This window comes from Arabidopsis lyrata (genome assembly GCF_000004255.2).
Source record: "Arabidopsis lyrata subsp. lyrata unplaced genomic scaffold ARALYscaffold_4, whole genome shotgun sequence".
Lineage (NCBI taxonomy): Eukaryota > Viridiplantae > Streptophyta > Magnoliopsida > Brassicales > Brassicaceae > Arabidopsis > Arabidopsis lyrata.
In genome coordinates, this window is record NW_003302552.1 from 12,255,778 (window position 1) to 12,269,021 (window position 13,244).

A 13,244-nucleotide genomic window follows, 5' to 3' on the forward strand; every position below is an offset into this window, starting at 1 on the left:
TTAAATAAACTACTTGTTACCACTAGACCACACCAATATATTTGTAAAATTTTGAATAAAAATTGTATATATCTATTTATATACACAGGGTTAACATTTAACGTCGTTAAATGATTTTGTAATATCCGTTAATAATTGTTAAGTCGCAGACTTGAATCCACCAATGATTCAAAATGAAGTATTTTTAGACAAAGATATTTTAAACGAGGTATTTTTTTCTAACCAAAAAGTTGGGGTATTAAAATTCCAAAAGTAAATAGATTGAGTATTTTTCGGCTATTTTCCTGTTATAATTTAACGTTGTTTACTGATACCGTAACGTCCGTTAAATCAGAGGTTTGAATCTACCAATAATTTAAAGATAAGGTATTTTCGACCGAATATAATTAACTGAGGTATTTTTTTCAAACAAAAAAAAATTAGGTATTAAACGTCCAAATAAAAAATAAATAAGGTATTTTTCGGGTTTTTTCCCCTAAACTAATATATTTAGTAGCTAGATGGATATAGCTAGAGACAGGTAACTTCAAACCACCACATCGATTAGTTATTAGATCATTACTCGAAAATAAAGTATACAATATATCTCCACCGACATTCTCGTAGTCTAACTCCTAATTTCCATGTTATTCCTTCCTTCCACAAAGAGTCTTTTTTAACTCTTGATTTTGTATAATGTGTTTCAAAGATGAGACTTATATATTTCACAAAAATTATTTAGTGTATCAAATATAGTCCATCCTACAATCCCACTCATATAGATATGATATAAAATTAGCTAGAAAAGTATTTAATATTTTACAGCAAAAAAGTTGGGAAATTAGGATTTTCTTCTATACAAATTGTTGTATTTCAATGTGAGAGGATTGTTAGAAGTGAGCTGGACATTGTACAAATTGGGAATATATAAATACACCCACCCAATACGCATATACTATGCTAATTTGGGTGGACCATTAAATGAGATTTTAAAAAGATAAAATAAGTTAAAGAAAAGTTTTATTTTTTTATTTCTTGAAAAAGATTGATTAAATTAGGAGGCCAAAGGAGCTCTATGAGGAATGCCTTTTCGTCGCCTAGAATTAGAGGTATGAGTTGGAGGATGCGTGCCTTTGTGCGTTTCTTGTTGTCTTTCTTTACGCAATCTTTCTTCTTCCTCTTCCTTATTCTTCCTCATTCCTTCAACCTGACATTTTTATGATGATCACATCATACATTTCCCTTATGCAAATGTAACATATATATATACATATATACACACATCTAACCTCGCATATACAATTTTATAAGATACATTATATGAGGCAAACAACATGCATTATACGAGTTTGAATATAGACGAATCAATGAATTTACCATATAAATGAATATAAACGTTATACGGTGTATCCTAAAACCGATTCCTCATATTGGACAAATAGATGCGAAGGCATTTGTAATAATGATGAAAATATGCATAAACCAATTTTGTTGGTCCAGTTGTAAAGTACTTGTTATATCGATTGACTCCACATTGACTTCTATAGACGCATTAAATGGTAACTATCCATTGTTCTATAGATACGAAAATTGACAGAGTTTTGGCCTATGATTTATCCGACTACAAGAAAAAAATTGTGCATTCAGAAAAAGTGTTGGTGAACGAACCTTGCAACCCAAGGAACAGAAGCGAAAGGGATCAAGAAGGGTTCTGCAACATGTCTCACAGAAGTAGGAAATGGTTTTCGGGGTTGAGGAGGCGGCGCCATGGGAGGAGTTCTTAGGCTGAGGTCTCTCGTTTAAGAAGAGAACCCTCGCGCTGTTGATGACATAAGTTTGCACTCCTCTTATGTCCAATGCCTTCTCTATCTCCGACACTCTCACCACATCATGATATGAAGATCTTCTTATCTGTCCCAATGTCAATGATAAAGAACTGGAGTGAGTCAAATTGATATATGTATATGCAATGTGGTGTGTTGAGAAAATGAAGGACCTGAAGAACGGGATGGTCAATGTGAAAGGAGGAGCGGCAGTAGAAGCAAAACGCAGCGTTTTGACAGGAGAGACAGAACATGTTGCACTCATTTCGCGGTGTCTCACGGTGTTGAGGGCAAATGCTGAAGAAGTTTGTTCTCAAGAGACCTTCCAGCCATTTTGGCTCCTCCATTGATCTCTCTCCTGTTTTGTTTTTCTTAAACAATAATTACAATATACAAAAAGGGAATTATATTGATCGAGACAAAACCTTGTGAGTAATGTAATAAATTACGAAGAACATGCTTTTGCCATTTGCATTACCTCTGTGAAGATGATCAGTAGAGAGAGAGGGAGAGAGAAAGGGTATTAGATAATTGATTTTTGAGACAAGAGCAGGAAAAAATCAGATTTTCAGGGTAAGAGAGAAAGGAAGATATAAATTTTAATTTATTGTTGATAAATGAAGATTTTATGTTTTTTCTTCTTATTTAGGATTGGTAGATATCTTTTCTTCTCTTAATTATTATTAAATATTTATTGTTAATAGTTTATTGGGGAGAGAATGGAAAGGATATATAATTAGATATGATGTTTGGTTAAGGTTGATTCCAAACCGTTGGATTGGGCCATTAGGTAAATGAGTCTGATGACAAAATTACAAGCTAATCAAAAAGTATAGATCAAAATTTGTTGCAACTTGGACTTTAATAATAACCAAAATATTATAATGATAATACTCTAATATTGACAAATATATATATATATATATATATATATATATATCATTAAATTCAAAAAAAATACTTTTTGAAAAATATATTTAAATAACATTTATGATTTAAGTGTGTATAGACATAGATCAAAATTTGTTCCAACTTGGACTTTTAAAATAACCAAATGTTATAATGATAATACTATACTTTAAGAATATATTTAAATCAATACAATAATAACACTAAGAATCTCTCTAGGCCTGACACATCAGCATTTTGGGCTCTTCTCATGTTGACACCTCATTAAAATCGTCGTCCAATGAAAACATTTCGATTAATACAACTCAACATGTTTTAGCCTATAAATAATTTTCTTTATGCCATGTCATTATATTTCAATTTGTAGGGCTTTATTGTTTGGAGAGAAGTGGGCTTAAAGAACCATAGCTGATGTAAGATGTAATAATTTTCTTTTTTCCTATCAGGCGCGTGAGGATATATAAGTCTACCGAGAACAGTGCTGCGACGGTAGTAGAGGCAGAAGCTGCAGAGGTTGAAATCAATGAAGAGGTTGTGAGTACATTGTAGGAAGCTTTTATTCTCCAATTAAGTCGAGATTGAAAAGGTTTTGATTTTTGAACGATAAAAATTTCTGACATTTTTTTTTACGACTAAACAGTTTGATTCTAATTATGATTATAAATTTGGTTGAAAGATCATAATAACAATGGTTCATGAAGAATTTTGAGATAGGGTTACCAATGTCAGAAAGCATAACTTGATTTTAAGGTGATTTTGATTGAATTTAAATTTGCTTAGATCTTCCACTTTGTTTTCGTGAATCCAGTCAAGCTGGGGATTTGATTTGACGATTTTGTCGACAACTTGATTGAGATGGAAGTTCAGTTGCAAAGAAGAAATAATTTGTGTGGGTAGTTATCTATTTCTTTTAAATGGTGGGTTGATGCTTATATTATCTTGAAATCTTCAAATGTGTTTGTCTTTCTACTTCGATTGATTTGATCAAATTAGGTGATGGATCCATCAATTTTTACCCTTGTTTAGTAGCTTACCAATGTTTTTATAATTCGCTATATTTATATTTTCGTAAGGTTTTTTGACTCACTGATCTTTAAAATTTCATATTTCTTATGACACATGTATAAGAGGATCAGGAAGTTAACAACTTCAACACAGCCAAAAATCTTCAAATCTCGAGCAGCAAAAGTTTCTCGAATTCACGCAATGAATATGAGAATGAAACTAGAGAAACCAAATCCTCAACAGAATCCGTCGCTTTATTAGAAGCTGAAGAAGGTCATGACTGAGAGCTCGAGTACATAACCAAGTTCATAGTCTCTGGCCAACTGATGATAAAAGAATTCTCCTTGGGGATGGCTACTGATATTACCTCTGAGCTTTTTCGATGAAATTGAAGGTAAGAGAGATGCCCAGAGTAAGATTGAGAGAAAAACACTGGTCGACTTTGTGCTTATCAAATGCGAGCAAATGTTCATGGGAAGCTATAGAGGATTGTTGGGGAGAGAAGTCATTTTTCTTGAAAGAAGAGAGAATTTGACAGAAGAAGTGAATAAAGAGGTTCAGGGATTGAAGAAACCATGGTCCCAAGAGTTCGCTCATTACACACTTGCATCGAATTGGAATTAGATTTGAGAAAAACTTTTCAATCCCCAAAAATTCTATGTATCAAAAAAACACACATTTCAATTTTCTAGCTGAGATTGAACCTTAGGCTCGCCGAAGAAGAAGAAAACGATCAACGTTGTGACGGTGGATTGAAATTCATTGTTGTGGAGGTTCTCGGTTCTTTTTTTTTCAATCTCTCGCTATCTCTCTTTCTTAATGAAGAGAAGAAGGATGTTCTAGTGGATTCAGAGGTTTGACTTTACTAAGCCAAACCGATATGGGCCATTCAAATCCAACAGAAACCTTGGGCCATTCGAAACCCATCACTTCTCAGTCATTAACGCCTGCAACAAGCATAAAAGCGACACACAAAGTGTGTGTTCTAAGTAGTAAATGGTTTTGGTAGTCAGAAATTTAAACAAATTATATAATTAACCTCTTCATATGTATGTATTAAATTATTAATAAAAAAACCCCTTTTTTTTTTTGACAACTGATTTTATTAAATAACTGAAATGGGATTTACATAAGGTAAATCGGAACCTATAATATCATATCAAAAGCCCAATTATAAACCCAAAACAGAGGTGTCAATGGAAAAACAAAGGTTAAAAACTCAACATTGGTGGATTAGATGCAATAACTGCAAATTGGATTTCTTATTGATTAAGAACATAAAATAATGTGTGATATCTAAAGAAAAGAATCTAACAGAGGTTGGCAATTTTGAACACAATCGGCTCATGCGAGTGTATCTCACGGTAGCGAGAAAGATCAAATTTTCATTTGTGTTCATGATTAACTAATCTCATAAACATGTAGACATGTAGTGGAAGTAGAGTGGATAAAACACAATTAAGCAACTTCTTAAAAAAACGTTTTTAAAAAAATCATGCGGCATAGCGCGGGTTTCGCCCTAGTAACATTAATGATTTGATTAATAGATTATACTCCTTAGAACTATCGAAACGTGTACATCCAAAAGAAACATACATAAATTATCAAAATATGTCAAATAAATGAAAATTCAATTTTTTTTTTTTTTTTGATAAACTCTATCGGCTGATCCGGTCATCCTCGGTAGAAATCCACTGAAGTGCTTCAGAGTGGACTTCTCTCCAAAAGAAAGGGCCACTACAATATCTATCCCGAGCTTGGAATGCTTTTCGACTAATGTCTGGAGGTAGCCAAATCGCCTGTTACTAGAATACCAGGTAAACTGTTTGGGCTCTTTGGCCCAAGTCCAGATCGAACTTGGATTAATTTCTTCCAACATTTCTCTAATTCTCAACCACCACTAGACCACCGCAACTGTGTGAGCAGAATTCAATTTCTCAATCAATGAAAAGATGTTGTTATCTTTAAAATATTTTCTCTATTCATTTTCTACATTTGTAAATAAAACACTAATATTTTTAGTTCTACTCGAATTATCTCCTAATTCTTAAAAATACATTATATACATGTCTAACATAACTATATTAATTTTATTCATCAGTTATCTTACAAAAATATGAAAGAAACAATTAAATACTGTGATAAAAATATTTTTTGTATTATCATGCATAAATACACTAAATCACATATAACAATATTTAAATAAATTTTTATCTGAATACTATGAGCAACTGATTTTGACCAGAAATTAATAATAAAATATAAAGATAAGTAACGGTATTTCATAGAAAATATTTGTCCAAAGAAATTAATTAAATATAATCATGAATTCATATTTTTACTAGAAAACATTGAAAGTCTTACATAAAAAATGTTTACAAAATAAAAAAGTCATGCTGCCTACCAAAAAAAAAAAAAAAAAAAAAAGTCATGCTTTTAGGAAAGTAGAAGATAATAATATGTTCTTTGATCAAAAAAAAAAAGAAAAGATAATAATATGTTTAAGATGTCTAACTAGCAATGCAATTGCAAAACAACAAATTTACATGCAATTAAAAAGTTTTACTTCATTAGTTTTATTCAGCTAATACAAACTTGTAGTGGAACGTCCTTTCATTGACCAAAAATTAATTAATGCTTCTAAACCTGATTTGGGACTCGGTTCCCAAAAATTGCGGATTATTACAGATAAATGGAACAAGTTAATAAGAGATCTCAAACGTTGTGCAGATAGAATCGTTAATCGTGATCCGGCCTGACAAAGGGTAAAACTGTCCACAAGAGCGGCTCATAAAAATTAAAGACCTTGAACTGAAAAAAATAATTAGCCCTTATTTCTTATGTTTTTTTGTATAAAAAAAGTTTTGGACCCTAATTTTGATAAATTTAGTTAGAAAAAAAAAAGATAAAATTAGATGGATCTTGTGTATAAGCACCTCCAACACATGCATAGAGCCAGACCTGACTGTCCATCATGATGCATAGAGAACCATCTAATGTAGATCTTTGTAATGTAGGTAGAATTGTCAATTGTAAAATTGTTCATGAAATTGCTCACTATGAAAAACACATGAATGATTTGTTAGTCGAGAAGGTTGATCATTTGTAATAGGATAGAACTAAATTAAAATATATTCAAATGATAATGTTTCAAACAATTTAATTACAACACGTAAATTAAATTTCATGTACTACTAGTTTTAACATTAATAAACACACTAATCGGTGGACATTACTCGTGTAGTGGTAAGTGACATGGGGAAAATGCCCGCTAACTAGTCTTTAGGGAGGGTACTAGCCTTTGTGGTTGGGCGTGCCGTTTTGAGACCAGTGTCAATGATCGAGTTTGGAGCCCATATCTTCGTATTCTTTTGAGTTTATATTTTCCTAGTGGATTTTGTTATTGGGCATTCTAATAGACCCGGTTTCGAATCTTTTTTGCCCTCAGTTTAGTATGTTATTATGGTAAGACTTTATTGATTATTGCATAGATGCTGAGTTTTGCATATTTTTGCACTTACTATAGTATAGAGCATAGTTCATAGATTTGATTGTATAGAAATTATTGTTTTCGTACATCTGAATTTGTGTTTTCAGTAAACTCTAAATGAAATAGTAGAGCCAGCACTAAGTCCAAACAAGAAAAGTTTGAGCTTGTAGCCTATGTTATAATATATGTATATATGTTTTAACGGCCAATTTTCTGTTGAAAAGTTCAATAGGCTGGTGGTAAAACCATGAACTACTGATATTAAGGTGATAAGTTCAGTCATCCATGGCATCATCTCCTTGTTTTTATTTACTTCGTATTCGTATCCTTATAATTTTGTTCAGAAACAATTTTTTTGTTTGAGTTCTATATGGTGCCCAAACATGATAATTTAATTTATAGATATAAACGTGAATTTGTTATTAGTAATATTTTATTTTGAGATATTTATTTTTAAATTGATACGCGTAAGTATTATTTGATTTATGGAATTTGGAGAAATTTTTCTTTCAAAATTATAATGCATATATGAAATTTCATCAAATTAATTATGAGAAATTGTTGAAAATGCCCCTTTTTCAATACGTCTTTTCAAAAATGCCCCCTTTGAGAGTTCATTTTTAAGTTTGTCCTCTTTTAATTTTTAATGACCATTTTACCCTTATTTGAAACAAAATTAGGTCCACAAAATACAAAATATTTTTTGGCGGGAAAAGTGATCCCGCAATTTTCCCGCCAAAACACTTGTAAAAACTTGTAAAACCGTTAAAATACCTTGTAAAATTTTCCCGTAAAAATTTTTCCCGCCAAAAATTTTTTTTGTGGGACAAGTGATTCCGCAATTTTTTTGGCGAAATTGTTTTGGCGGGAAAAATTTACAAGGTATTTTAAAGGTTTTACAGAGTATTTACAAGTGTTTTGTAAGATTTTACAATGTATTTTAAAAGGTTTTACAAAGTACTTATAAAGTTTTATAAGGTATTTATAACTTGTAAAACTTTATAAAAAACTTGTAAAACCTTATAACTTGTAAAAACTTATAAAATAGCTTGTAAAATCTTATAATATCTTATAAATACCTTATAAATACGTTGTAAAACCTTTTAAAATACATTGTAAACCCTTATAAATACCCTGTAAAAAACCTTTAAAATACCTTGTAAATTTTTCCCGCCAAAAATTTTCCCACCAAATATTTAACGCCAAAAAAATTGCGGAATCACTTTTCCCGCAAAAAAAAATTTTTGGCGGGAAAATTTTTTGGCGGGAAAAATTTTTACGGGAAAATTTTACAAGGTATTTTAAAGGTTTTACAAGTTTTTACAAAATCAAATTTGTAATTTTGATGTGTGCACATTCTCATGTTTTCCTTATATATTTGTGATATCTTTTATTAAAAGAAGGGTAATTTAGTCATTTTGTACATAAAGGGGGTATTTTTAAAAATGAACAGCCAAAAGGGGCATTTTTGAAAAAATATATTGAAAAGGGGCATTTTTGTGAGTCTCCCATTAATTATTGTTCCATGAATATTGTAAGTCTTATATTATTATTTTTTATATATTTTTTTTAAATTTACATTATTTTTGACCAAGCTTACAGTAATTAATGTGTTGCATTAACAAACAAAAAATTGAAAGGAAAATTAAAGTCACATGCTTGAACAATTTTACCAACAAAATATATATTTAAACTTTTATTTAATTATTTACTAAATAGTTATGTGGAAATAATAGAGAATGATATGTCATTCTCCTTGGCATTCTATGAAGAGTCCCCATTCCGCCATGATATTTTTCAGTCATAGGATAATTCAAAAGCAAACAATGAATTGTAGTTTTGGTAGCAGTGCAAACATGAAGTCAAGCGGTATTTTTCCAACAACTGAAGATATTACTTTTTATTTTATTTTAGACTCATCTCAACAATAGAAGAAAGTAGTCAACTCCAATAATTTTCCAACATGTAAAATATGTGTATTAAAGACTATTTTCTAGTTAAAGATTAAGTTTTATATCATTTTTGAAATTTTTGACAAAAATTATATGGAATAAAAAGAAAGGAGAAAAACAGAAAACTACAAAACAAGAAATTTACAACAACAAAAATGAAAGCAAAGCAAGGACTTATATGTTTGAGCTAATTACGGAATTTACCAATTATTCATATAATCAAATATGTTATGAACTTATATTTGGTATATAATAATACCAAATTCAATCTATGTGTGGAGTCTATATTTTCATTTTACAATCTCAATGAAAATATTGCAGCACAATCTATTATTTATTATTTTCAAAATTACTTGCAGAATCAAATTTTCAAATATTTAGAAGTGTCAAACCTTATTTAACTCATCTCATCATAAAAATCTTAAAATGAGTCTGTTATAAGAATCATAACTTTCTACTATATAATACATTACATTTAACCCGCCGTCTACTATAAATATTTTAAACATATTTAAAAAAAATCAAATTAAAGTATTTATAATTTTTTTTAATTTTTTAATTTATTAAATATTTATGATATTCTTTAATATATTAAATTAAACTTTTTTAAAATGTTCCAAATTAAAATCTTTAAAAAAATTATTGTAGTATGTAAAATTATGAATTTTTTTAAAAAAATGATATGAAATTAAATATAAATATTCAAATAGTTATAAGGATCATAACTCATTTCATCATATAATATATTATATTCAACCCGCCGTCTATTATAAATATTTGTTTCAAAAAATCAAATTAGAGTATTTATACTTCATAAATTTTTGATCTATTAAGTATTGATGATATAAAAAAAAGGAATATATTACTCAAATATGAATTTTTGACCCGTTAAATTTGTTCTTTCATACATTGAATAATTTCTATTCGTTTTTAAAAATCCAAATCTTAGTATATGCGAAAAAAATGTACTTTTTTTTTTGTTATATAGATGATATAATGATTTATTTATTTATAGAAATAGAATCATATAAAGAGGTGAAGTATAATGATTAATAACAAATTAATATGGTAAGTTAGATATCAAATCTTATATGTTCATTTTGATTGGTCATTTTTTTAAAAGAAATTAATAATAGATTTTTGTTTTTATAATTAAATTAAATTAATTAAATTGCATAAAATAGTATTTGACTTGTTTATCCTTAATGAGTTGAATTAATTTACTCTATAAAATTTTATTTCTAATGGCATTCTTAAGTAAATTCTTATAAAGGGGAAGGTTAATTAAGGGTAATTGTAAATTGTACTCTACAGTTTTGAGCACAAAAAAAAAAAAAAAAAAAAAAAAAGAAATGAGCACAAATTGGTCTTAGATTTGCCACGAGTGCAGCGAGGTAGGCCAATCCTCAAAACTTTAGTTCGGCATAGCTTACAGCTTCTCCTTGAACAAACCACACTCATACATTGAAGACAAGTAAAGCTTCCGAGATTGAAAGGTCCAAGATCGTCGACACCGCCAGCGGGGACCTCGCATCATCCTAGCAATCTTTCTCTAGAACTAGCTCATTCGGTAACTCCAAACTGCTAAAGGAGATCTGTCAACAAAGCGTTTCTCGTTAGAGACCAATACCACAAGACAATAAAAATGCAACAACAAAGCGTTTAGTCCTTGCTCCGTTTTCGTTTTTGTTTTTCTGGTGTATTAAAGATTTAATAGCCAAATAATGTGTACTAAGATATTTACCAAAAAACAGTTGCGCACTAATGGACTAAATGTAATTAGGAGAACCCTAATTTTTCTCTTTGTGTATTTCAATAAATACTTGTACACATTATCTAATCTGTCTTTTCCCTACTTTAGTATAGATAAGATAATGTTTACAAGTATTTCTTGAATTTGTAAGAAGTTTATCTCTTCCTCTTCTTTTTTTAATACAATCTTTTGTTTAACATAATAAAATAAAAGAGGTTTAACATAACAATTTCTATTTCTGTTTTCTATGAAGTATTAACCCTATTTTCTTGTTCAAGAGGTGAGATTTAGGAATGCCAAGTTAGGGTCAGAACATCACATCAACATGGAAATATATTAGAATTACTAAATCAAAAATACTAATGTAAAATTCTGTGTCCAAATTTAATTAAATATAATTTGAAAATCCATCGTGATACTTTATTTGATTGCTCTTACAGAATAATGTACTAGTTATTACAACTTAAGATATTGATACTAAAAGATTGAGTTATTTTCAAAGTATTTAACCGATTCAAAATCTTAGTTGAAATAACGTATGAACCTTTTATTCATATATCCTTTGTTTGATACCTAAGAAATTATGAATTTTATAGAATTTTGCACCATTTAGAGTTTTTTTTTAAAATATTTATAAATAAAAAAAATTATTGATAAATAGATTGACCATTTGTGGAAGCCCCCTTGGCACATTGGTTGACCAAATGTTGATTAATGCTTCTACACCAAGAGGTCTGGGGTTCGAGTCCCAGATATTGCGATTTATTAACAAATTTGCAGATTAATGGGGGCAAGTATGCAAGAGATCTACAGCGATGTACAATTATAGCCGTTCACCAGAGTTCTACGCAGAGAAGGAAGTGTCGCCAGGTCATGGATCATTGAAGGTATTCATCAAGATCACGAAAAAAGAAGTGTATTCTGTCGTGGATCTAGTAAGGGTCAAGAGGAATTGTCAGTTATAGAATCGTTTATGTAACAATTATCATAATTTGCAATTAATAATAAATGTAGACGACAAAAAAAATAGGTTGACTATTTAAAATGGATCAAAAATATAATTTTTATATGGTTTACAAAGTAATTTACTAATTTTCTTTGACGTGGAATAGAAAACTTGAAAATAGATTTAATTTTTTGAAAAAATCAAAAATATTAGAAATGCTAAAGTATGTATTCAAAAGTTAACATGATAAAATAGATAAAAGTCAACATTGATGATGCATCCTACATATATTAGAAAGAATGTGTACTTGTTTTTTTAAAAAAAATTCAAAACTTGAAGAGATGAAAAAGACTTCACATAAGAGCTAGAAATTAAGGAGACGAGATTGAAAGTGTCACGGAGAAGATTAGTAACATGGAGGTTAAGTTACGTTTATCGAACAAGAAACTAAGAGGAACCAAACAAGTACTACTTGAGATATAAGAAGCTTGTATCAGAGAAGAAGCTAAGTATTTAGAAGAATAAGCATTGCTTGATAAAAGTCTCATGGTTATACACAAGACTTACAAAGGTATGATCAAAGTGATAGCAGAGAAAGTGAACACAACACTAAATTTTCAATCCATGTTGGGGGTGCAAAGGGTAAATGAAGAAAAACAAATATAAAATATATATATATATATATATGTATAATAAAAATTAATGAAGAATTTTTCATCGTATTTTTCCTGTGTGTTATTATTCTCTAATAGAATTTCAAACAATGTTAAAAATGTATAGAACAAAAGACAATCAGAGAAGTAAAGGGTAAATATACATAAGATGTCAATATTTCTAGAAAACTAAAAAAAAAAAAAAGGAGAAAAAAAAGACCATGTAAAAACTTCTTTCTAATACATATTTTTGGGTCAGTTTCATTATTTTTTTTTCTTTTTGCTTGTTAAATAAGAAAATTTGTATGTTAATTCATTATATATGATGATGATAGTTGGGTGGTTATTTTTAGAATCGGAATGTTTTGTGTGAATATATTTATCTTCGAATTGAAATTTTGTGTGAATATATATATCCTCTGACATGAAAGCTAAGATTGGCCATGTACGTATGAGTTAAGATATTAAATTGCCTGAATATTCAGATGTACTTTTTTGAAAATTTATTTTTCTCTTATCTGTTTTTTAGCTCAAGAAAGTGACGCAATACTGATAGCCAACATGTGCAGTAGTTGTTGCATCGACCTTACGTCAATTCCCCGAATGGCTAAATATCATATTGCTTTATCAAATCTTCTATTTGGGAGTAAAATTCAGTTACGGTATTTATTATAAAGGATAACAAACTTACGCATGAATCTATTCGTAATCAATGTCGAAACCACTTTTTTGGT

At 29.5% G+C, this 13,244-nt stretch overlaps 1 protein-coding gene and 1 long non-coding RNA gene across 4 annotated transcripts; one reads left to right on the forward strand and one right to left on the reverse strand.

The window, feature by feature from the left end:
- Positions 1–762: 762 nt before the first annotated feature.
- LOC9315197 lies at positions 763–2,667 on the reverse strand. Of its 3 annotated transcripts, none has more exons than XM_021028156.1 (4): positions 2,281–2,659; positions 1,976–2,160; positions 1,648–1,890; positions 763–1,186 (listed from the first exon to the last, which is right to left on the reverse strand). In XM_021028156.1, the coding sequence occupies exons 2-4, from the start codon at positions 2,147–2,149 to the stop codon at positions 1,034–1,036; spliced, it is 570 nt and encodes a 189-aa protein (XP_020883815.1). In that variant the 5' UTR covers positions 2,150–2,160; positions 2,281–2,659; the 3' UTR covers positions 763–1,033. The 3 variants fall into 3 exon arrangements, with proteins under 3 accessions (XP_020883815.1, XP_020883816.1, XP_020883814.1); XM_021028157.1 differs by having other exon boundaries at positions 1,976–2,173; XM_021028155.1 differs by having other exon boundaries at positions 1,648–2,160; positions 2,281–2,667.
- A 476-nt stretch (positions 2,668–3,143) lies between these two features.
- LOC110229120 lies at positions 3,144–4,739 on the forward strand. Its single transcript, XR_002332554.1, has 3 exons — positions 3,144–3,297; positions 3,520–3,604; positions 3,840–4,739. It is a non-coding gene; the product is annotated as an uncharacterized LOC110229120 (long non-coding RNA).
- The last annotated feature ends 8,505 nt before the right edge of the window (positions 4,740–13,244 follow it).

Coding starts and splice junctions, on each gene's coding strand:
- LOC9315197 (XM_021028155.1), bottom strand. CDS start 2,067: ATGAGTGCAACATGTTCTGTCTCTCCTGTCAAAACGCTGCGTTTTGCT. Junction 1,187..1,647: donor TCTGTTCCTTGGGTTGCAAG/GTTCGTTCACCA, acceptor TAAAAATGTCAG/GTTGAAGGAATGAGGAAGAA.